The sequence below is a fragment of the Anabas testudineus genome, chromosome 12 (genome assembly GCF_900324465.2).
Source record: "Anabas testudineus chromosome 12, fAnaTes1.2, whole genome shotgun sequence".
Lineage (NCBI taxonomy): Eukaryota > Metazoa > Chordata > Actinopteri > Anabantiformes > Anabantidae > Anabas > Anabas testudineus.
The window spans coordinates 15,277,931-15,303,180 of NC_046621.1; the positions used below are offsets into that span (position 1 = coordinate 15,277,931).

A 25,250-nucleotide genomic window follows, 5' to 3' on the forward strand; every position below is an offset into this window, starting at 1 on the left:
GTGAATTATTCATGTGCCCCGCAAAGTCTGACAAAAGACCTTTTGAGGTGCAGGTACGGCGGATGATGGTGGCATTTAGTATGGAGGCTGCATAATTACCGGCGTGTTTTCCCCCCTCGTGCAGATGTGAGTGTTTTCAGATGGGCTTGTCGTGAGTTGCCGGGACGTGGCAAAGCGATAACAGCACCTCCTCGAGTTGTCTTTTTGAATGAGAATGTTGAGATATTTCTGCTGGCTTTCGATCCCGTTCATTACGTTCTGCTACATAGATCTTTTCCAAGCAATGATCCACCTACTCATTCAGCTTAGGAAGAAGCTATTTGTGTTTCTGTTATTACTGCAGTGGGCTGCAATCCAGATAGACACAACAAGGTACAGAGACTATAGGAATGAGTTAGGAAGCAATAGAGAGGATAGATATAAAATATGCATGTGGGGTCCACTGTGCTGTCTTTAGAGCCCCAAGGGAGTTATTCTCTTAATTGTGAGTTAGTCTTTACTTAAAATCTGATGGCGCTGTAGACCCATTAAGCTCACCAAGAGGTGAAAAGCCCGGCCAGCGTGCGATAAGGAGGTGAGCGAGGGTGAAAGACTAATGGGCCTGCGTTTTTGTTTTTTTTTTTGCGTGTGTGTGTTTTTTTTCACCCTCACACCCGCGTAGTCATAATGTGATAATTGGGAGATACTGGAGGGAATCTCAGAGGATCTCTCTCACTGCAGCAGTGACAGCACTAAAAGCCCACAGCTCATCGGCAGCAGCCATAGTTTACCACAGAAAAGGCAGTTCACTGTCACCGGGGGTCTGTTCAAAATAATTTGTTGCACACACTGACCACACTGTAGCACTGCAGCTACTAGGCGCTAAATCACAGGTTAAAACAGGGAATTAGATTAGAAACAACTAGTGTATGGGATTTTATTTAAGCAAGATGTGTCGGTGCCGATTGTAAAGAATCTAGTTAAGTTTTGCTATAATCCTTAAGATCAATCATAGGTCTCGCACACAGGTCATGAATTTGACAAAGCGTCATTAACTGAGAGAAATCGGCACTGACTTACACTTATTAATAACAGCTTCCAGTCCGGTCTTCAACTACCACAAAGACATGTCAAAAACTTTACTATGCTCATAACTGTTGTAACAATAGTATTAGTATTATTGTTTTTTGCATACTTATTTTATATAGTTTCTTGTGTAATAAGTGTAGTGCTATTATTTCAGAATTTCTTAATAAAAGGGGAATTCTCAGGCTCTTTCTTCTCTCTGTCCCCATTATTTACTTCTTTTTATACTTGAGTATAACTGTTTATAGTCATTATAAAGTTGTAATGCAGGATAAAGAGCCCAAAGCCCTAACCTTTGTAAAATTACCATAACTTAATGTCTCTTTTATGTGAACTCTATTATATATGTAGTTTTGTCTTTGAAGTGAATATTTGTTTGTTTGTCATTTTGTCCTTGTGTGCTCCTGAGAAAACTGGTATATGTATTCATTTCTTTCTGGTACTTCGCCGTCATGTTTTTTAATTTGGTTCTACTTCTTCCCTCTCTCTGCCCCCAAAGTGCCCTCATCATGAATTGTTGAGGAATACAAAAAGGGAGAGCCAAAATACTAAATTGAGCCAAGTTTTCCTGTATGTTTTACTGTTTAGACCCAGTAGTTGAATGTCTGTGGAGAATCCTTCACTTTACTGCAAGTCAGTTCAGAGCAAAGTTGTGTAACTTGTCAATCAGGGTAAAGTGCCATTATAAGTACGTTCATAATTTTCTCAAATGTTTTCTTAACCAGATGTCATTCTGTGTGAAGCAGAATGTCATTCCTCATCCGTCTGACATTTGATAAACTGTGAGAATGATTTGAGTTTCTGTGCTAGCCCGCTGCAGTGAATACACCTTCAGATGATACACATCAGCAGGCAGACCCGGCCTTCTTTCACAGCCCACTGTGACATCATCAAAAAACATCCGTGTCCACTTCACGGTCTCTATTACACACAGAGGACACAAATAGGCATCTTCCCATGTCCCAGCTTCATCCGGTTCTGCTGCATTTACCCATGGCAGGCTTTCATTAGAAATCCTACAGTGGTTTCTGTGGCTTGAGTCTTGAATGGATTGAACCGGCCCAGCAGCTGGACTGAATCAGTGGAGTTAATGCCTTTTGGGCCTCGTGTTTAAGACATTGAACCTAATAACTGTTGCGTGCTTGTTGCTGTTCATTGCCATGAAATATAATGTGATATAGGTTATCCTTGTTTGAGCATATGTTGTAATTTGAATCAGAGTCACTTTGATGACAAAGTACAAGATATGTACCACATGGTTTATATCATTTGTTCTAGAAGACATTATGAGACTTAGAAATAACAGTTTTGCTGTTAATGATTATGTAAAGCTATAAATGTAAAGCTGATCATGTAAAAAGGATTTTATATAAAACTTGTAACTTAGCATCAAGTTAAAGCATATTTGGAATCACCCTGTAGCCCTGAATGGACAGGCTGCAGTTTGAAATACAGTTGTTTCTAAGTTACACACTTAACTTACACTTTATCCTAACTCCCTTTCACAATTGGTTGTTTGTCTCCAGATGAAGATGCGTCCAATGTGCAGATCATGTGCGCCTGGTGCCAGAAGGTTGGTGTCAAACGCTATTCTCTCAGCATGGGAAGTGAGCTGAAGAGCTTCTGCAGTGAGAAGTGCTTTGCCGCCTGCCGCAGAGCCTATTTTAAGAGAAACAAGGTAAAAATCCTGCCTCATCATGAATGATGGAACACCTTACACTACACTATGCATCAAATCTTCTGTCAACCACGTGTGATCATCAGTGAGGCCAAGAGACAATATAAAATTGACAACCATGTTCCAAAAAAACAGAAAAAGAAAAAACCACAAAACAAGCATCAAATGAAATTATAGTTATTGCTGAGAATCGCATGAATTGGATGTGATGCTCTTGTCATATTGTTCATTTGCTGAAAAGGTTTATGGGATATTTGGACTGAATAAATACATTCATGAGGCCATTTTTACAAGGCCCTTCTCATCTCATCGTTTGTGCATTAAAGAGGCAACTGGAGCTGGCATGGAATTAACATAGCATTAAGACTGGTGGAAGCAAAACTTGAGGCGACTTCACTGGAAGTCTGTGCCAAGGCTAGATAGATAAAACCCCAGTGGTTAGCAACTGAGATTTTAATAACTACAAAGGTTTGATAAAAGAGCAAAATACTTGTACAAAACATTGGAACTACACACGTGCACATGTAAATGACATTCATTCATTTTATTTTGCTTTTTTTTATCACGTCTCTATTTACAGTAATAGTCTGAACTATGTTTTGCAAAGAGGAGACATTAGTTTTATTTGCCTTTTGACTCTTTGCTAAAGGGTGGCATTTTCAGAAAAATACATTCACTAGAGGATTTAACACAATTTTATGTTAACGTACAACTAAGAGCCAACTAATAATTATTTAATTATTGTTTACACACAAAATTAGTAGTTTTAGTTATAGTGTTTAATGTTTGCATATGAAAAAGCTCAAAATGAAGTGTGTCCAGTTCAGAAGTGCAACTACTGCATCTGTCTAATTGCCAAGAGCAGAGATGCTACAATACGGCTGCCAGAAAATGTGACGTCATTTGGCAACACAGCCAATATTCTGCTTCTGACTCAGCTACATTAAGTTTTCATGACTTTCTAATGTTTTTATATTGTGAGAAGGAGAATCATCGTTTGTTAGTACAGCAGTTGTCATCCCAAATACAGTTCAGTTGTTTTAACTAAAAGGGCTTTTTCAAATATCAGCTTAGAGTAAAAATCATCATCACTGTTTCTTTTGTATTTGTACTAATACATTTAACCACAAATCATTAAGAATAAATCTTAGACTTGACTACAAACACCTTCAGGTGATCGTTGGCAAAATGTCTTGGTCACCTTGATGCACAGCAAATATCAAATTGATTATTGTGTGTATCATTTTACCCCAATGACTGCAGTTAAACAATCTCCTTTCTCTCTTGTACCAAAGCTGGGATATATAAGGAATTACGCTGTGAGTATAACGAGTTTTCCTCTCCTGCTTGTCTGTCCTGAAGTCAGTTATTCATCCAAACATAATCACTTTTTTTAGCACTGCACTGGAACAGGAATCAGAGAGGGCTGCACTTGGAGTATATCTGTTCATTTCAGTTAGTTCCTGTGTATCCAATTTCTATTTTTTTCTGACACTTTTTTCCCAAAGCATGAGAAGCAAGCTGACCTTGTGTCTAGTGTATTGTTGCACATAGTGTATGTTTTTCATTTTCTACCTTAACATGTTATGTAGCTCATTTATTTTTACAGTAAGATTGGTAGTTTTCATTGTTCTGAAATGTTGAAATGATGACAAATGATCTCTCTGGTCCTGGTGATGAGAGGGAAAGGCTGACATATTAAAACCTCATGGGAGAACATGTGACACTACAGCAAGAGCCGTAGAGCTTCATGTCAGATCAAAAAGCAGCTTTTGAACTGGTTTTATTTTGATCTCTGAGCTCCTGAGGAGGTCCAAAAAGTAGATACAGGTCTCTGCCATTTGACATGCAACAAAGTTGACAAGGTAGCATCATATCAATCAGATATCCATCATGCAGTGTAAACATGACATCAAATATGAAGTTGATATGAATAAGTTGTCTATTATGAGGCAGTTATCTTATAGTTTAACAGAACTAGTTATTTAAAAGTAAAAGTGTATTTCTTTTGCACAGTATATTATTATAAAAAGGGACAGAATACAAAACACACAAAATACAAAATACTCCTTTAAGTTCTTTTAATCTGTGCCAGACGTGTGACAAAAATGTCAAAGCGCGCCTTTTCTCTGCAGCGACAGCTTCTCACACAATGTCCAGTTGTAGCAAAGTGTGAAATTTACAGTCAAATGGGAGATTATTATTTCTGCTATAAAAGAACGGTAACGCGTTTTATTAGGGAACACATTATTTGGCAATCTGTAAAGCAGCAGTATAAAGCAACAGTATGTGGGATTACTGCTGTAAACAAATAAGAGCAAGGTTTTGTGTGGATGCCAATTTCTGGCAATTTAAAAAACAACCAGCGTTTTTATCATTTTCAAGCAGTAATGACAAATTGTCTCATAACTAATGATAACTGAGAATAATAGAATTCTAGAAAAAACACTACTATATACTTCGAAAACAGTGTTCTCATTTTTAGGATAAGGTATGATAAGACAAGGTAAATCTTTATTAGTCCCACAAATGGGGAAATTTGCATTACAGCAGCAGAGATTTCAGATTTAATTTTTAGATGCTCACAGGATTTCTCACATTGACTGGCAGTTATCTCACATTGTAAAAAACAATGTTAAGCAAATGCTGCCAGTTTTCACAAACAATGTTTTTGTTTATTCCAGTTATAATAAGGTCTATAAAGCTGATACAGTTTATCAATATCAATAAATAATAATGGTTATTAATATACAAATGCATTCAACCAGTGTCATCAGTGTGTTTCAGCAGCAGCTCATATTCTATATTTTGTCTGGCTCTCGCACATTCATGCAGGCCATTTGTGTAAGCGATACCCACATGTTTCTTTTCTCATGCACCCACAAGGTTGGCCACAACAACACGGCCTGCAGGCTTTCCTTTTTTTTTTTTTTTACTCAACAGAAGAAAAAAATATTGTCGTGGCTGAAAGAAAAGTCTCATGTCTCTCATGTCTGCGTGTGCTTTTGATAGAGGAGAGGAGACATGGAGGGGGGGAGGCGCATGAAATATCTTCAGTTGCCTAGGGTGACTGGAGCTGCTACTTTCTCACATATCTGCGTAACTCCACATTATGTAGCTGTGTGTGTTGAAAGATGATTGATAATCTCACTCAAGCTGATCACTCGTGCCCCTGTGACTCGTGACCTCTAAACTGCTGGATTTGTTTGTATGGAAGGCCGCTGCGTCCTCGCCGTTTACATTACTGTTATTCTGTCTGCCACCTCACCGTGCCTGCTCACTTTCATTCTTTTCTTTACTGTCCACTATTGATTGAGAGAAACAACTTGGCTCGTTTGTATAACGCACTGCAAATCCACACCCCTGCGTGTGCATTTTGCTGGTTTGCACGGTGCAGCTTGACTGGAACGATACCAAGTGAAGGGAAAGTTCACTGAGAATTTTACTTGCACAGCAGCTACAGTCTTGGACAGTTTGGGGGGATTAAAAGCATGGAATTTAAATCTAGGGTGGAGTTGTGCTTTGAGCTGTAGGTAAAATCTCCTCAACTGTCACGCTTTCACATGCAGCCGTGTGGTTGCTCCCTCTATCTTACACCCACACATACACCGATAAACGTGCTTGCTCATTGGACACAGTGCCAAGATTAAGTTAGGCAATTAGCAGTGATGAATTACCCTCTGTGAGTGTGAAGCATAGCAGCAAAAAAAAAAAAAAAAGCTGCAGGTTAGTGGATCCTTTGCTTTCTCATCGAGTCAGTCAGCCACGTATCAGTTAGGGTTGGATTTTAAGTGGTGCTTGCAGAAGTCTGTAACAAGTGCGTTGCTGTGCTGTTGCAATAACTCCAGCAATCTGCTTTTCTCTGCAGTTTGGCCACCTACTGCGAATGTCATCACCCTCTTAAATGGCTGTTATCAGTTGTCATAGATTAAGGCCTGGATTAAAGCCACCTATATTTAGGTGGTTTGATTGAGTTGCGTTTGTGACTGGTGTTTGAAAAGCAGCTAGAAGGAGAAACTTAACATTGGTTAATGTTATAAACACATGTATAAAAGGCCTAAACATAACATTAATCTTTTTATTCATATCCCACTATAATTATCTGCACATGCCTTTATACTTGATACAGATATAAAGGTCTTCCAGTTCTCCAGCATTCAAAAAGCATTAAGCAGGTAGCGAGACTCCAGCTTGTTTTACAGTTCATTTCTGCCACAGCGCAGTGCTTTTTGTTCACACCATGAAATTCCCCCCCGGAGACCCCAGACCTCCATCAGTGTCTTTCCCCGGGAGCTCCCTCCAGGCACGAGGGGGCAGAGTGCTGCTTCATGTCAGCCCAGAAATGTCACATCACCTAAAACACACGAGCACACACACATACACACGCGTCTGCTCTCTCACTCACAGCCTCGTGGTTGCCTCCCTGCTCCTCAACACTCTGCAATTTACTTTGCATCTCCATCGACTTCGCGCTCATACAACATGAATAAGAGAGAAGTGATTGTCTGAGTGTGCATGTGTGCAACGGTGCCTTGAATGTGTATAAATGTAGCTGCTTGTGGAGATTTTGTGTGCGTGATGAAGTGTGAAATGTGTCTGCATATTGCAACTCAGGCTCACTGGTGGTTAGGAAGCCTTAAGGCCTGCCTGACATAGCTCCAGGGCACAGAGAGGAAGGTGATTATCTCATAGCTGCCAGCCATTCAGCTCACATAAAGACAAAAGTAACTCTGACTAACTAGGTGTTGAGATGGTAAAAGTGGCGCCACGCACATGAAGTTGCATGCCTCTGTGTCATGTCTTAAACTTGTCGGTGTGATAAACTGGGCTCACGCGAGGAAGACGAGTAAAGAATGTACTTCATTTGTGAATTTTCTGACACGTTTCAGCCGTATTGTTGTGGCGCCCTTCAGAAAGGAAATGTTCTCTGCAACCTTGTGAAGTTCCTGGAGTGGTTTACTTCCAAGATGTTCGCCTCAGCAGTTTGTTCTGCTCTGTATACTGTAGATGGATGTGTAGCTCCAAACAAAACTTTTGCAAACAGAAGCGAACCAGTCCTGGGATAGCTGTCCAAGACATGAGAAGTAGAAAGCATACAAACTTGTCTAATATATTTATTTATTGATTTATTTTGAAGAGTGTGTTTTCTCGCCTGTCGTGTGCATAGTGCCAGGCCTGCACCTTCGTATCAGGATTTGAGATGAGCTCCACTGCGCTCGGCTGTGTTTGTCTTTGGATTTGGAAAGCCTGCCTATGAGAGGCTTTCTTTGGGAAATGCAGCTCTTTTGGCAGGTGATGGGCACACACACCTGGACATGTATCCATGCCCAGATGGAAGCTAGCGTGGTGGCAGCTGGTGCGGCGTCCCCTCAGGACGCCTGAGTCGCTAGAGGGGCGTTAGGCGGCCAATGTCCTGCTCTGCCGTTCTTATAAGGAACTTCAGCTGGGTGGCAGCTGCAGTTTGCTGGCATGATGGAGCAGCAATAAAGAAAAAAACACCTTCAAACAGAACAACACAACTGCTACTGCCACGGCATTTCCCCAGTGGACTGAAGCAAAGAGGCGATTGTCTTTAACTACAACAAATTTCTATCTATCTATCTATCTATCTATCTATCTATCTATCTATCTATCTATCTATCTATCTATCTATCTATCCATCTATCCATCTATCTATCTATCTATCTATCTATCTATCCATCTATCTATCTATCTATCTATCTATCTATCTATCTATCTATCTATCTATCTATCTATCTATCTGTCTCTACTTTCTGTCTGTCTGTCACAATCACATGTCCTTTATCTGCGTGTGGCTCACTGTGTGTGCCTCACGCCTCGTTCACAGTGCCAACACCTCATTAGTACAATATGCAAATGAACTGGCGCAGGGCCAGAGGGTCAGAGCACAAACTGGAAACAGAATAATAGCACAATGGTGCATCTTTGTGTGTGTGTATGTGTGTGTGTGTTTACTTTGGGTGTCTTTGAGTGTGCCCGTGTAATATGTCCGTACTCAGTCTGAAAAGTTATCTTGCATATATGTGTGTTTGTGTGTGTGTGAGAGGGAAAGACAGTTTGGTGAAATGGGTCTGTTTACACCTGATAGCTTCTTAATAACCACGACCCCATAAGCTCTGACTTTTGTTTTTCACCTACCCTTTCATGCCAAAGTTCAAAATCTCCCGTTACGTTGTAAAATGTCAGCGCGGAACAATGTTTTCTCTCTGATTCTTACACTGTATGCTTTTCTAGTACAAATACCAGTGCACTTCACAAGGCACAAGACAGCAGTATTTGATTTATGTCATGATTGGAATGGGAAACCCTAGCTGGAGGTGAGGGAAGCAGATGGAAGCAGAGGTAAACTCAATCAGTATTTGGACAAAGAAATGAGAATTTATGCCAGAATTGCCCTCGGTATTACTGGGAGATGAACAGAGCTGTATTCCAAATTACCCGTGAAAAATCAAAGGTTGCAGTGAGCAATTTAAAAGGAACATAATAAGAGCATAAGTGAGTCGCTGAGGCCAGTGGTTCAACTGTCAGAGGCAGAGGCTCAGTGTGAAGCGTCAGCTTAAGGTTTGCAATCGGCATGACAAACACTGAACTTTCCATTCATGGTAACAGTGCCCCCTGGCTGTAAAGTATAAACTAATTATATCACACTGAGGTCTATATTATATAAAAGTGCATTTCATTTAATGAAACACAATGGAGCAATTGGGCGTTGTGCCAGGGAAAAGCTTCTCCAGCAACTACTTTGCAACAGAATTGTCCACACCTGGCGTAACAACAGCGACAGCCTCAGTTCTTACACATGCTGACTAACTCACAGAGCACAGGATGGGTGGCTTCTCTCCAGCTGGCATTAATGTTTGGTGTTAGTATTGTAATGTTACAGCATAGAAAAGTGAATAGCTTATCATTCATTTTATGATCATTAAGCTCAAGATTTTCACCATTCACCCTAAAACCTTCAAATACATCATTAGGTAATGTCAGAGGTCAATATATGACATTTCAAAGAAAGTGTTATATTCTATATATGTTATAGACTTTAACTTAGTAGGTGTTGCTATAAGACGAAGCTAATCATAATTTATTTGCGTTTGGTTAAATGTGTGAATGAGCATGTTCATAATAAAAATGAGCTCATGGAAGCTGCTGTGCAGAACGTGTATGTTCTGATCACTGTATGTTACTTAACATCATAAAAATAATGTTTCTATTCCTTACAGTCTTTTTACTGACTGACTTCGTGACATGTCAGATTGGAGAAGAAGCACAGGAGGAAAGATGCATTTATATAATCATAATTAATAATAATAATTTCATACCACATTAGGTCACTCTACGCCATAATTACTAGTAACACTGGCTTCTGCCCTGACTTGTCATTGAGACAAATTGGGAATTTCTGTCTGACAAAATCTCCTACTTGATAAAAATAACAACATGTATATTTAGTTATATTTTAATTAAGTTAGTTATATTATTTATTTATTTAGATATAATCTTCCCTCTTAAGTCCCTGAGTACAATAAACTGTGTATTAACACTACACCCTGGCATGCATAGTTTACACTGAGTATTTTTCAATGTCTAAATTAAATGTCTACACACACACACACACACACACACTGTTTCATTTCAGAGAATCCTGTTAATTGGTTTGTCCACAAACCAATGACTGTTCACCCATTTTACAGTCATCATTTCCGTTCATCCTTCTCACTGTTGTTTTCCATTTCTGAGTTTCCTTGTTGCCTCTGTTCACCTGTTTATTTTGTCCATTCGTAAAAAGAAGCCATTATTTCTCCCCCCCAGGCGAGAGACGACGATGGCCTCGGTGGGAAATTACCCCAGCACAGCTTTACTCAGGACACGCCCAGGCTTGTCTTCAAGACAAACAGCGATGTGCTTGTAAGGACCATAACCATTTAACACCAGATAGAGTTGAAACTTGATGGCTACTGCACAATTATGTTTTGATGTTGTTCTTTGTTAAACATGTATCATTTTCTAGTCATTTCTTCTCGACATGTCACTGGACTGGTTCATATTTAGCCATTACTGTAAAAGTGGAGATCGGCTTTAAATCAGCCCTCACATAAGTGACAGCGGACATCAAGTCTGCATACATTGAAGTTTCAGCCTTTCATATGTTTTTTTTTTCACATGTATCATTTGTTTTTGCTCATTTCATTTATTTATCATATTCATTCTATCCAGCGTTGGGGAGTGGTGAGAATATATATTTACGTTCATTAATAGTGAAATGAAAGAAGGCAGTCTGATGGATTCTTCATCATAACATCAAAATAACATAATGTCAATATATTCTGCCACCTGCCCTGCTAATGTAAGTTTCTTACAACTTGGTTTGTGTTTTTAATTTTAACCATCATGTGTTTGACATTTTATGGCATATGTTTATTAGTAGTGGCGTCACAAATAAGAAGTCACTTTGGACGAGGAACGCAAGCGGTTAACCAGACAAGGATTAAAATTAAACTGTAAAAACCAGAGCTGTATGTTTTTAGCCATCCAAATACAGGTGACAGACAGACGTGCCAGGCCTTTGTAGGGTTGTGAGAGCACATTAGCATCTATCATGTTTATTTCTGTTGTGATCACATCAAGTGGTACAGTAGCTTTTAATAATGTGGTTTAGGTAACACCACATTAACAAAACCTCTGACTGTCCCACTGCTCACATCCAGCTTCTTGGACTTGTTTCTAGTTGTAGATCTCAGTGTCAATAAGGTTAAAGCTACATAATATGAGCTACAGAAAAATGTTTCATTAAATTTATAGTTTGACATTTTTGGGATTATGCACGTTCGCCTTCTTGCCGCTTGTTAGATGAAAACATCAGTGCTCTTTGCAGATCTGTAAGCAGAATATGAAACTACAGCCGGCAGCTGGTCAGCTTAGCTTGGATAGAGGAAACAGCTAGCCTTGAATTGTTTGAACAAAGTCTGCATTCATGCAAATCCAAGCAAAAAGCAACTTTTAAACAAGTTTTATCATCAATATGAGGTTCACATGCAACTTCAGGAGGAAGTAACTGCTACCAGCCAACAACAAACATAACATCTGAACAACTGCATTTCCCTAAATGTCAAACTTTTCCTTTAAACCAAGACGTCCCTCATGGAAGAGCAAACGTGCCAGACAGCCACATGCAATCAGAGGCATTTTGCAGTCTGCTGCAGTGAGTCGATCAGAGAGTCTGCTGCAGTGACATTCTTACAGCTGGAGTTATTTTACCCACGGTGCGTGCGTTAAGTGTGTGCTGTGAAATATAGTGCAATTGAGCTTCACCTGGCCAAGTGAGAATGGCCTTTGTATGTCACATCTATAATGACTAATGGTGATGGCTGGCTGTTAGAAAGGCAGCACTATAGCAAGTGTAGTTCTGGTCTTCTCTGGCTTTTAACTACAGCTAAACTTTTCATGCTCCATTCAGGTTTTAATGAAAAGTACTGGTACACACAGTAGATGGTATAAAACCATGTGAACCAGATATGTTTCTCTTTTTGCAACCACTAGAAATTTCAATAAATCAGGCCACTTTTACATTAAATATAGTATTACAGTTATTCACTAGAGGTTTAGATGTTGCAGATGGGCTGCTTGTGTAATTCTTTTCTAGTGGACCAGGTGCTTTAATCTGGCTGCCTCATGCTACAAAATCTACGTTTTGGACTGACTCCACGCTGCAACAAACACAGTGTTTCTGCCTTTTCCTCACATCACTGAAGGACTTGATTTGTCCAGAGTGCATACTTTGCTCCAGATTGTTTGGAGTAAGAGATGAGCTAACGAATAACTAAGCGACTGGCTTGTTTCAAGCACCTGGTTCATTTTCATGAGTTTAATCCTTGTGTTTTGCACTATGTGATTATGCCAGCAATCTGGGAAGTGTCAAAAGAATCGCATATCGACCTTAACAGGGGGATGTACAAGCCTGTCTCTTTATGCACTTTTCCTACTTAAACCTCTTCATTCTCAGAAACCTCTTCATCCTACATATAAAACCACTCCAGGCTCTGCAGCCCCTTATGAAACCTTACAATCTCTGCACCGCCTGAAACTCTTCAGTCTCTTAACCCTCTGCAACTGCCTCCTCTTCTTCCTCTTCATTATCGAAATCATCCACATTCTCCTGCGATCTCTTTAACATCTGCAACCTTTTCCTCTGCTTCACTGCCTGAAACTTTCTCATCTCCCTCTGCAACCTGTTGTCACACAGCTTATATAATGTCTTTCTTCCTTGTGGCTGCAGCAATTAAATCCTCTCAATCAAATTCCTTAACCCAGAGGTTCCCAAATCTGATCCTTAAGGGCCACTGCTTGTCTCCAGCTATGCCTGTTCTACTCACTACTGATTACCAGGATCAGGTGTGTTTAGCCAATCAGAGGCTGGAAGATACCAATTTACCTTGTCTTCCCCCACTTCACCCTCATCAAAGATGGTATCTTCCAGCTTCTGATTGACTGAACACACCTGATTGAGGTAATCAGCAGTACAGACAGATGGAGAACAAGCAGGACAGTGGACTCTGACGACCACATTTGGAATCTAACTTGTGAATGTCCTCCAATCATCACTTCAACAATCACCTCGCTGAATTTAAACTAATCTTTACAACTTCAGTAACTTTACAGTACTCTTAGGATTTTATATTTCTTTAGCCTCATGGTCAGAGGGTAGAAGGAGTGAGGTGATTGTTTCTGTACTTGTTTGTAACATGATAATTGCTGTAATGTAAATGGTTAAACTACACCAGCAATGCTGGTTCATTGGCCGCAATGGAAATAAATGACCATAATTATATTCAACTGCAAACATCTGTGTGCAGGAGTGGGGAGAGAGCCAGAGAGAGAGAGAGAGAAAGCACAACTCCATTAGTGTAATGCGTAGTGAAATTTCACTCACAGTGCAGAAAGTCGTTAAGTGCTCTCCATCTGTCTTGTGGAGAAAAATTTCAGTACTTTTATTATTTAAAATATCCTGGGCCTACCATTATCAAACTCAACTTGCGAGAGCACCTTTTTGACTTTTACTCAGTCATGGCTCATTGAATTAGCCAGTACTAAATGGGCAGTTAAAACGTGTAGAATTCAAGGGACTGACATCTGAGCAGCACCGAGTGCGGGGTTTAAGCTGAGCAGTTGCTGTGTAGTCGAGTCTCTTGCTGCAGTTTATGTTCTCCAGACCTCTATTCATTTGTTAGTCTCACAAATTCATCCTGAATTGCATTCATACTTACTTCTCCTAGTTGTGCCTTCACTCCATAATGACTCAGAACTTATTACAAATACAGGACGACAGCTTTTAAAGCTTTGTTTAATTTGAAAAGATGCTGCTAAACCGTGCGGGACAATCAAATGTAAAACACATCAACTATGCAAAGAGCCTGATGTTTTACATGTGTGGCAGCTGCAGGACAGCATGCTGTGTATTCTTTTTTTTTTTAAATCTGGCCAGTGTTACAGTGCATCTGCCCAAACAGCCCCGTGTTAGGTTCACTGTCTTTCAGCTGCCAGACAGCATCCTCCCAAATAAACCAATGGTGCTATGCAGTGTAAAAAAGGAGTTTATTCACCTTCCGGTTGCATCCCTCAACTTATTAACATTCAACAGGGGGGCTTAAGGGTCTGTGTGATGGATGGATGTCGTTGAGGGGTCTGACAACTGATTAATGCCTTAATTATCTCCAGCGAGGACCTGCCACTCCTCCTAGAGCTGACAGAGTGAGCTGTGTGTGGCTTGACGAGTAACGTCATGTTCAGGGCTCGCCCACTGCTATGTGCTCTGCCAGGGTCACATTCATTTTCTTCCCAAAAAGAAAAAAAATGCAGGTTTATGTGATGAAAAGGTGTATAATGATGATGAAACAGTGCAACAGCATGTTTTGGGATCTCTGCCACTGCAATGAGTAAGAATAATACCTTTTTGAATTTAGGCTCATCATGTTTGGATCCAGTTCTGGTTTTGCTCTCTGCAAGGAGAATTTTAAGTACAAAATATGAGGAGAAGCTCTAAGTGACATAATTGAGTCTGAGCACACTTTACAAATCCCAATGTAACTCATTTTCTTGTAAGTCTAACAGATGCACTGATTGGGAACAATTAAAAAGAATAACTTAAACTAAAGAAGTATCAATTAGATATATATAGCTGTCTGTAACCACCAATCTAAATCCAAACAAGATCAGTGAATGTTCGTTATTATATGGCTGGATTTTAATAAACATTAGCAAAGAGATAAAATTGATTGATTTATGGTTGCACTACAAAAGCGCAGTATTGCTGTTAATGTCCATATTAACTTGTCAAGACCTTGTAATTACATCCTGGCTGGACACAGTCATACTAGTGAAAAAGTTAATGGAGGAAAGAATAATACTTTGTTTCAAGCTGCTGAAATCACATTTCAAGGTAGACATGTCTTAAAACAAGTTTGCCAACTTTTCCCACTGTAATTGGATAAACTGATTGTATTCTTCTACTAATATTGAAATGTGATGTTTTTCTTTAAGAGAGAATAATAGACCTCTTTAATATATGTTTGTGTTAGTCAACATTTCAATATGCATTAACTTCAGGGCTGAAATTAGAATATTAGAAAGTTCTGCATTAAGCTCTTACAGAAGAGACTTGTTACAACAGTCATATTATCTTTACTGGTTTGCCATAACTGGTTTGGAGTGTGACCTGAAGTGCAAAACTTCTAGCTACTACTAGCAGCAATTGTCTTCGTATCAGTCATTTTTATACTATTTTAAACTGTCTTACCAACGACATCTGTCTACAACATCCTTTATTACCTAGTGTGGAGGACCATTTGAGGAAATCACCATTTTCTGTTGTGCTTGAGGCGTTGGTCTTCCACGGATCTGTGGCTAAATGACAGTGTTAAATTGATTGCCAACAGAAGGTGTAAATGGGCTTTCCTTGTTAGGACAAAAAAGAAAGAGAAAATCTCTTGCATAGCACTCAGCAGCTGAATGCTCTCTCAGTAGTGAAACACATCAGTGTAGTCGGCCTCACAAACATAAATGCATACATTACACAAGTTGCACTCATACAGCCTGTGCATTTCTACAAATTTCAAAGCTAAGTGTTTGCTCTTGACGGTTCTATAAATGTATGTATAAAAAGCACCAGCCTCCCTAAAAAGAGTCTTTTTAAGATGTGTTTATCTTCAGATGTTTTCAGTGTACTTCAAAGGAGACTTTGTATTTCATCAAGAACAAATTAGAAGTCTTTTGTACGCAGAGTGACAAGTGCTGACTGAGTGTGTGCATTGTGTGTGTTTTGTGTTGCAGGTGTGTGACTGGTGCAAACATATTCGCCATACTAAGGAGTATCTGGACTTTGGTGCCGGTGAGCGGAGGCTGCAGTTCTGCAGTGCCAAATGCCTAAACCAATATAAGATGGACATTTTCTACAAGGAGACACAGGCAGCATTGCCTGGAGCACTGTGCAACCCAGTACATGGGACTGGTGGGGAGGGTAAGCCTGAATGCAGTGGAGGTGTACAGCTGCTCACTCCTGAATCCTGGGGAACGCCGTTAACGGACCTCCGTCGTAAAGCTCCTTCCCCAGGGGGACCCTCCAGCAGCTCAGCTTTGGCCCCAGCCACTTCTTCTGCCGCCTCACCCTCAGATGCCGTCTGCTCCCCGCCCTCCTCTTCCTCAGCCAAGATTCCCACACCAAGACCTCATGAGAGCCCCACACTTCCCCCTCCACCTGTTCCTTTGCACCCTCCAGTTGGAGTTCCCTCTGGTAGCCCTCCCATGGTAATGACACCACGGGGACCCATGCCCTTGCCTCTGTTCATGGAGCATCAAATGATGCAGCAGATCCGTCCACCATTTCTCCGTACCTCTGCCCACCCAGCAGGGCCCAACAGTCCACTTTCAAACCCTATTATCCCAGGTATTGGTCCACCACCTCCCCCTAGGACTCTTGGTCCAGCATCAAGCCCCATGCACAGGCCCCTTCTGTCTCCACATGTCCACCCTTCATCCAATCCCAACCCAGGAATAATGCCCCCCCACCCCGGTATCCCCATTCCAGGTCTACCCCCTTTCCCCCCAGTCAACATGATGCCCAATGGACCCATTCCCCTGCCCCCAATGATGAACTTTGGGATGCCTTCCTTGGCCCCATTGGTACCCCCACCAACTCTCTTAGTCCCTTACCCTGTCATTGTTCCCCTCCCAGTCCCAATCCCTATACCAATCCCAATTCCTTTTAACCCCAAAACTTCACGGGACCAGCCTGAGAGCAATGGCTCTGTCCGCAGTGCTCTGGAGTCCTCTGAAGCTTCAGCCTCTGGGCCCCACTCTCCAGGTTCTTCTGGAGGTGACAGGGGGGAACAGAAACTAGAGCCAACTGGTGCAGAATTTCTCTCTCCTGTGCGCTCAGACAGAAGCAGGACATCGTTAGTGGATTTGACTGTGAAAGCAGAGGACAATTTAGGTAACCTCTGTGTAACCAGCAGCCCCCGACTGATGGACGGTGTGATTGATCTTACAGTGGGCCAGAGGTCATGCCAACAGCAGGTCATTCAAAGGATGCTACCTGGGGTCCAGGTCAAAGTAGAGACAGAGGCTGAATCAAGATCTCCACCAGCTAGTGGACTCGGGACGGAAGGGAAGGGCAATCGAGATGTGGGGGGAGAAAAACTGTCACAAAGCCTCATCAGTGCTACAGAGCTGGAAGAGGCCTCACACCCAAGCACACTGGAATCATCAGGCCCACCTTCCAGCAACGGCAGCCCTTCCTGCAATGTCGATCCTCCAGTGAGCCAACAAAATCCCTGTATTTCCAATCTTACTCCACCACCCTTACCCAGCACAGCACGAACCATGCCCCATACCCTGCCCCAGCTTCGTACTAGCCCCGCTGCCCCATGTAATGTCATAGTCAATGGTACTAGCTGGCATTCACTGGTCACTCCTGCCTTTGAGTCTTGCCCGGAAAGAAGAGGGGATGCAATTCCAAGGGAAGGAGAGGCAGAGGAGCAGCCAGCTAACGGTGAGCTGGAACACGAGGCTCTGAAAGAGAACAATTGCTCAGTAGGAGATTGGGAGCTTGGGAAGCGGGGCTCGGCACAAGACGAGAGGGTGAACACAGTGGAGGGTAAACCGGACCCTGACTCCAGCTTGGAGGAAGGCGAGCATGCCTATGCCCTGCCGCTGCTGTCTACTGGAGGCTGTGTGGTCATCCAGCCTGTGCCAAAGCCCGGTGCTGACAAAACAGCCATCCTGTCCTGCTCCATCAGTGCCCCTTTATCAGCAGCTGGGAGCACAGAGCTGGAGCCACCACTGAAGAGGAGGTGTCTGCGAATCCGCAATCAAAACAAATGAGGTACGTTCACCCCAGTGTGCGTCCACAAACAATTGATGCACTTTGTATTTAACTATAAAGTCACCGAGATTTATTCAGTGACATTTTGTAATTCTCAGTAGGGTACTCCTCAAATAATCAGTCCGTTTTGATTTTGTTAAATGGCTCACACTCCCCAGCGTGTATTTTTCAACCATTTGAATTGATCTGTTATTTAATGAGTTCTTAGCACACTTAGCATTATCATTTTTTCAAAACAGGGACATTCTGGAAACCACAATTTTGATGTTTTAATTGAATAATTTTACACAGTTTGATGCTTGATTTAAGAATAGACACAGTGTACCAGTAGCACAGGTCAAAAAATTATCCAGAAACAGAGTACATGTTCCCAGGCTTTAACTCCACCATGACAGGTGTGCAGGTGATTGAATGTCACCTAGAGGGGCACTCACAGGGACTGATTTTGAAAAGCCTGTAAAAGGGTTAGTGAAGCAGGATGGAACACGATATGAAGCCCATTTGTGAGAACATGAAATGAAACAGCACACCTAAAAAGGAGGTGTTAATACATCTAGGTGATGCAGGGGATTTCTAGGATTTCCCCAAGTGTCTCACCCAAGCACTTAGAGAGCACAAATGAACGTAACAGTAATAAAATGAAGTTAAAATGAAATAGACTCAATGTGAGATACAAAAGGTATCTATAAATGGCAACATAGTAGGTATTGTGCATGTGCAGTTTGTTTTTATGTTCTTAATGGAGAGTGTGTTTAATTTATTCAAACATTACAATTGCTTAGAAGTTTATGAGCCCTTTGGAATTGTATCTATTTCAATTCCTAAAACTGGATAAAAATGTCTGACCTCTTTTTTGAAGTGTCATATCATATGTAACTTCTGAGGATCTTAGAAGGTGGATGTTGATGTTCACCAGATTAAATGAAAATATTTCTATAATGTTTGGATTCCACAAGTTGACTGTCAGGAAGTTACAACTGGAGAACATTGAACACCAGTGTTACCCTCCCCAGGGTAAGAGAAACCAGAGGCCAATCCAGGCAGAGGCAGTTCATTATGAGCTTGGATTGCTCTCGTTTTACAGGAAGAGCACTTGTTTCTTTATTTTGACTGACGGATTGCCTCTATAAGCTCCAGAAGAAATGGGACGTGTTTCATGTCGAAGGATTTATTCACCACATTAATACAAAATTTAATGATGCACTCTCCGAGTTGTTAATTAAATGAAATTGTATTCAAGAGCAATTGAAGACCAATTCGAGTTATGGTAACATGAGGCGTGTGCTCTGAATTAGAGTAATTAATAATAACAAAAGATGGAAATCAAACCCCATGCGCCATTAGCACTGCTAAAAGCAGACTAGCAGCTGAAATAAATCATAGAAGTGATGGAGAAAATGTACCATAACCTTCAAATACACATTGTTTGATTATTGATATGGGAGAAAGCAAAATCTGTATCTGCTTCTCACCTTTTCCACTTGTCTGCAATATTGCAGGGCATTCAATATGAAATATAGAAAACATAATGTAAAATTTATGCCACCAGAGAAGCAGACCCTGAATATTTAATTCTTTATTTCTTAAGTGTCCTCAAGCTGATACAAGAAAGTCCAAAATTAGGAAGCACTGCTGGCAATCACCTCTTCCTCAGTGGTTTGAACACCAAAACTTGTTTTTGTCCTGAAATGACCACGCTCCATCCTTCAACATACTTTAAAGTTGAGGGTGGAGCTACCTGCTTGATTTCACGCATGAACTTTACCCAGCATTGGGTTGGGTTGGTGGGCTGACTCTGACTCAGTCTAATTCTCCTCCCACTCTCTTTCACAGATGGATGCTCTGAGCACCGCAGTTCCATCAACGACACTCACTTCTCCACCCTTCCCACCTCCAAATCCCACCTCTCCCGACTGCACACACACACATTGTTCTCGTCCTCACCCATTGTCCAATATACCAGCACCACAAATCGCCTTCAACGACAGACGAGAGTCCAACCAAACATGTTGATGTGTATCATAGTAGAGTGGACAGGACTCATTTTGTCTGTGTGACAGATGCTCTAATGGACTGAACTTCTACAGACTTGATGTCATGGCCAGCAGGATCCTTTCACCTTCGAACTACGGACGCGACATCCCCGCAACAGCTTCTCTCCTCATTTAGAGACTCTCAGCCCACACTGCCCCTTAGAGCTTATCCACCCCCCTTTATCAAAGCAAGTGCTCTCTGTATTGTCTGTTACTCTGGAATGCACTATAGTGTCCAATATTTAAAGCTACTGTTGGGGAATTTGTGAAGAAACCTAAAGAGGTCTATGTAAGGCTCAGTCCAACCTGATGCCATACCACAAGTACGAGTGTCTGATCCAGTAAGTTATTATTTCTCACACAGCCTAATTTCTACAATGTTTAGATTGTGGAGCCGCAGAGCTGTCAAAAATCTTCTGAGCCCTTGCTCGTCCACTTGCAGCAAAAATGTACTTGCCAACCTGACACATGAGGTATTCTGGGTGAATGCGATGGGTGGTAGCAAACAGAAGTACAGAACACATCATTACACTTAAATGCAATATGACTGAAGAACCATTTAACGAGCTGTTTCAGTGTGAGGCTAGAAAACTGTCCTTGGACAGAAAATCATCAATTGTGTTGAGAATTATTCCTACTGAATCAGCAAACTGGAGGATAAAATATTAACCTTCACCAGCAAATGTGTGTGTGTGTGGGTGGAATCTTGCAACCTCTGCAGCCTTTCCTGTGGCATCTCTTTGTTTCCTTGCAAAACTTCACTGAATATGGATTTGTTCAGTTGTCAGTTTAGCTGGTACACCTACTTAAAACTGCTGCAGTTTAATACAGTCCTGCAGTAAACCTTAATGATGGTGATAATGTCCAGTGTTTCATTTTTGAGCATGTAGTTTGTGGTGCTGTTTAAAGGTATTATAATATAGTGTTTCTATTATTTTGTCTATACTTTTATTGTCACCAGCAGCACAAACTACAGCCTCCAAAGTTGAACAGTTGATATTAGACTCCACTAGTTCTACCTAGGTGTAGAAAATAAACTGCTAATTCTGTGTACATTTTTACACGGGAATGAGACAGAGTTGTTAGGATTCATCATCATTCATACTATTGATATTATTACACCTTTGGGGACACAGTCTGTGTGCTTAAACCGTAAGCCTCGCTAGTAGCAGTAATACAAGCCCCTGCTGTTTGAGAACATTTCAAGGCTTACTGCACCTCCCGAAAGAACTGGGATGGTATGGCAATGTAGAAACTCTGCCAACCTGCAATGGGTACTTGCCCCTGCAGGCTAGTACTTAATCTTTTCTATAATACATTACCAGCGATGTTCCTGTCATGGGTTAGTTTGGGACTGACTGCGCTGAATTTCGTGGGGGCAGAGGGAAGCCAGCTCTTTCATAAATAATTCTTTAGCGACCTGGAGGAAAACTGCTGAAATAACATGACAGCAATATTTCAACAAAAAACACACTAAAGGCATATTGATTCTTCTTGGAAAATATGTATACATTGCCTCTTGATTGTCCACCAATCTTGCCAAATTGCTTCTTTTTTTTTTGCCAGTTCTCATTTGTTTTGCTGTCTTTGACTCAAAGTCATGCTCTATGTATCGCCTTTTGGATGGTTTAGTTTAATGGAAGACAAACTGTCACGCATCCAGTTTGATCTGATCCAGTTACACTGCAGCTTAAGCCTGTGCACTGGGACTCCGTCAAACAAAGCCAGCATTTAGTTTACACTCCTATGGAGGGGCTACGTAGTACCAGTGCAAAACAAGGTATTATCATATGCCAAAGGCCTCTGGTGTGTTGAAACAAAACATGTCATCTGGTTTTCAGTGGAGATTGAATTCCAAACTGAAGATTTGACCAGATAATTTATAGTTGCCAAAAAACGAGCACTTATTTAAAAAAAAGACAAGAAGATAGAGGAGAATACAAAAAGCAGTATTACCCTATTATCCCTCTTTATAGTTTACTCAATCCATTAAGCCCTATGATATGCCACACTGTAAGGAAGATTTAAAAACTGAATGAGTTGAAGGATTGTCAGAAATGTGTCAGAAATGTGTTATGTTAAATGTGTTCACTGCTTTGCAGCCTCATCCCATCTCACTGTTGTGCCTGCAGCATTTGTTTTATTTCGTTCTATTATGATGAGACACAGCTAGATTCATTCATTCATTCTAACTATTGTAGGCCCAACATCTGTTAATACAAATACCCACACTCAGCAAACATATAAACAGTGCTGATGTCAAACATGCAGACACAATGCACATAGGAAACTGAACTTTGCATATGTTTGTGTGTATGTGTGTGTATGTGTGTGTGTGTCAGGTAGGTGCACGCAGGGAGGCCAGTTGTGATTACAGTGTTGACTCAGAATCAGCAGTGTGCAACACTATCTGTTGCCTGTTAGTCAGGCATTTAGGCTTAGCTTGCACCTTGCCAAGGCCCAGCTTTGGTGTCACTTTGTGCATTTCCTTTCCCCCGCTTTGTTTCTCTCCAAAGTGAAGGCAGGGAAAAATGTTCTTTATAAAGCTGTTTGTCTCTCTCTCTCTTTGCTTTTTGTTGAGTTGCATTTGCATTGAGAAGAATAGAAAATTAGCAATTGCCCACTCTTCCAAAACAGAGTTTTCTCTTTCCAGCCATGAGCTGTCTCATCTTAACTCTTGCAAGTGAAAGCAACAAAACCAGGATGAATATAACCTAGAAACCTGACACTGTGTGTCTGTGCTGCTCACCAAATATGTTAATATAGCCACATTCCCCAACACAGCCCTCACTATTTTAACTAGCCTGCCCATTACTCTATGCCGTACAGTTTGAAGAAGTTGGAAGACTGTTTCCATAATCGTATATTGTATGGGCCTCGCTGACTCACACTTTAGCACATGCTGCACTAAGCTGACAAGCTGCTAGTATTTTTGAAAACCTTGTAAAAAAGTTACATATGGCATGCAGACTGATTAATCGTCCTGCTGGTGATAAGTGATGGACATGTGGGCAGATTCAGAAAGACGAGTGAATGCATTTCTGAGTACACTGATGTTCACTAGAGAATCTGAACTTTTTCCACGTTTGGTCTCCCTGTTGGCTTTCCTCCAGCATCACCCTCAGGACAAAATAGCAACTTTACATATACATATTTGTGAAGGGAATGGTCAGATTGTAAAGACACAGGGTGTAGCAGCAACAGCTTTGTCCTATCAGATCTAATTCACGGTTTTATTTGTATCGTCTGCCAGGTTGCTAGAAATGTCATAGTGATTTAAAAATGTGGAGGCGGCTTTGATTTTAAGTGAGGAAGTACCCAAAGTTGATTCTAGTTTGCACCATATTGTTCTGGCGTAACAAGAGGTTTACTGTCCATGTGGAAAACACCGAAGATATGAAAGCTTGTGGAAATCCTGGGCCTCCGAATTTGTGATGTTTATCAGACAAATCTCCAGCATTCCTTTTGTTTTGATGATGGACTCCAGGCCTGGTCAGAAGCCTGAATTATGCAATGACAACTAACTCCAAACCTAGTAGAGACGAGTGGTCCACAGACAAAATAAACCATGACATGACTTCATTTTACTTTTCAAGAACAACAGAGAAGTTGCCTTAACTCTTGCTTGTATAATCTCTCCAGTTAAGACAATGATGCTCGCTTGTAAAGACGACTCTCCCTTCTTTGTACAAAATGAAATATACCAGAAACAACAACTTTGTTATCTTGCTAGTGTCAATGTATAGTTGATCAGCTTTTTCTGTAACTTGTATGGACCGTCACATTTTTGCTAAGAAGGTACCTTCCCCTCCCAATGTCCTTGCTCCCAAACATCCAATCTGTTCAACGTTTTAACTCGTGGTGGACTGTCAATCTTTTTGTGTACATTTTATAGTATTATTTATTGTTGACAAGTTTTGCATTTGCAAATAATAAAAAAACGTGAAGATGGTTTGACCTGAGCATTCTATTCCAATGTAAATGCCCGGTAAACAGTGAAATGATTTTTTTAATTATCAAAACGAAGAAAACAGTGATACGAGGAGACGATCTTCTGTCTTTTTATTATGATGTTGTAACATGTACATAATGTGGCCAAAATATGCTTTGGAAAATAATCATTTTTTGTGTTGTAACAGTATTTGTTTTATCCAGTGAATTGCTCATAAAGACAAATAAATGAGAAGCACACACAACTTGGTTTCATGTGGGTCGTATTTGTTCAAATATGTTTTTGTGTATGGCTACAATGAATGTATAGGCGAGGCCGCACTGACTTGTGTAATAAGAGATAATATAAGACTGTAAATTATTTTCTTATTCAGTGGAGGTATACAACATGGGATGTGCAGTAAACATTAGATTTCATCTGGCGGTGCTTGTGAAAAGGCAGAGAACTACTAAATGTTAACAATTAACACGTAGGCAATATAATTTGCAGTTTTTATTAAGTACTTAAATATATTTATACCATTTAAAATTGATGACTAAGATCGAGTGATTTGAAAAAAGGAAACTGCACCAAATAATACCATACTATTTATTAACAATGTTGTTAACAGTGATGTCAGCTGAATGAAGGTCAAGGTTTATAAATTGATCTTGTTTTTGTTTGTGTGATAGCTATACACACCGTGAGTTTTTAACAAATCCACTTCTTTTGATTTCATTTCTTAATTTGAAGAGTGTCTGGGAAGCCAGATGACAAATGTGGATTTAATGGTCTCTATCTCCATCTTGTGGCGTCTGGAAGTATTGACCTTTTGTGTAGGGAGGAAAATATTGGACAAAAAAATGCTTCCAAATGATATCTCTTAAGAGACACACTCAGACTCTGTGCTGTGTTTCATACTTGGAAACATGTGGATGGGACAAAATGACATGAATACCTTACAATAATTTGTTTATTTGGAGGTGTGTGTTTTCAGCACTGTGACAGACTGGCGACCTGTCCCAGGTGGAACTCTCCCTCTCAGCTAATGACAGCTGTGGGCACTCCAGCACCCCCACAAACATTAAGAGGAAAAGCAGTTAGGGTAATGGATGGATGGGTGAAACACTACTGTATATGTTCTCCCTT

General features: G+C 40.8%; 1 protein-coding gene across 1 annotated transcript in view; it reads left to right on the top strand.

Moving 5' to 3' along the window:
* sobpa (sine oculis binding protein homolog (Drosophila) a) overlaps positions 1 to 24,348 on the top strand; it is a 34,189-nt gene extending 9,841 nt beyond the window's left edge. Inside the window, exons 4-7 of the mRNA XM_026353855.1 lie at positions 2,592 to 2,743; positions 10,574 to 10,669; positions 16,088 to 18,137; positions 19,971 to 24,348. Of these exons, the coding sequence (XP_026209640.1) occupies positions 2,592 to 2,743; positions 10,574 to 10,669; positions 16,088 to 18,136 (2,297 nt within the window). The 3' untranslated portion in view covers position 18,137; positions 19,971 to 24,348. The remainder of the gene's footprint in view (positions 1 to 2,591; positions 2,744 to 10,573; positions 10,670 to 16,087; positions 18,138 to 19,970) is intronic.
* Positions 24,349 to 25,250: the final 902 nt, after the last annotated feature.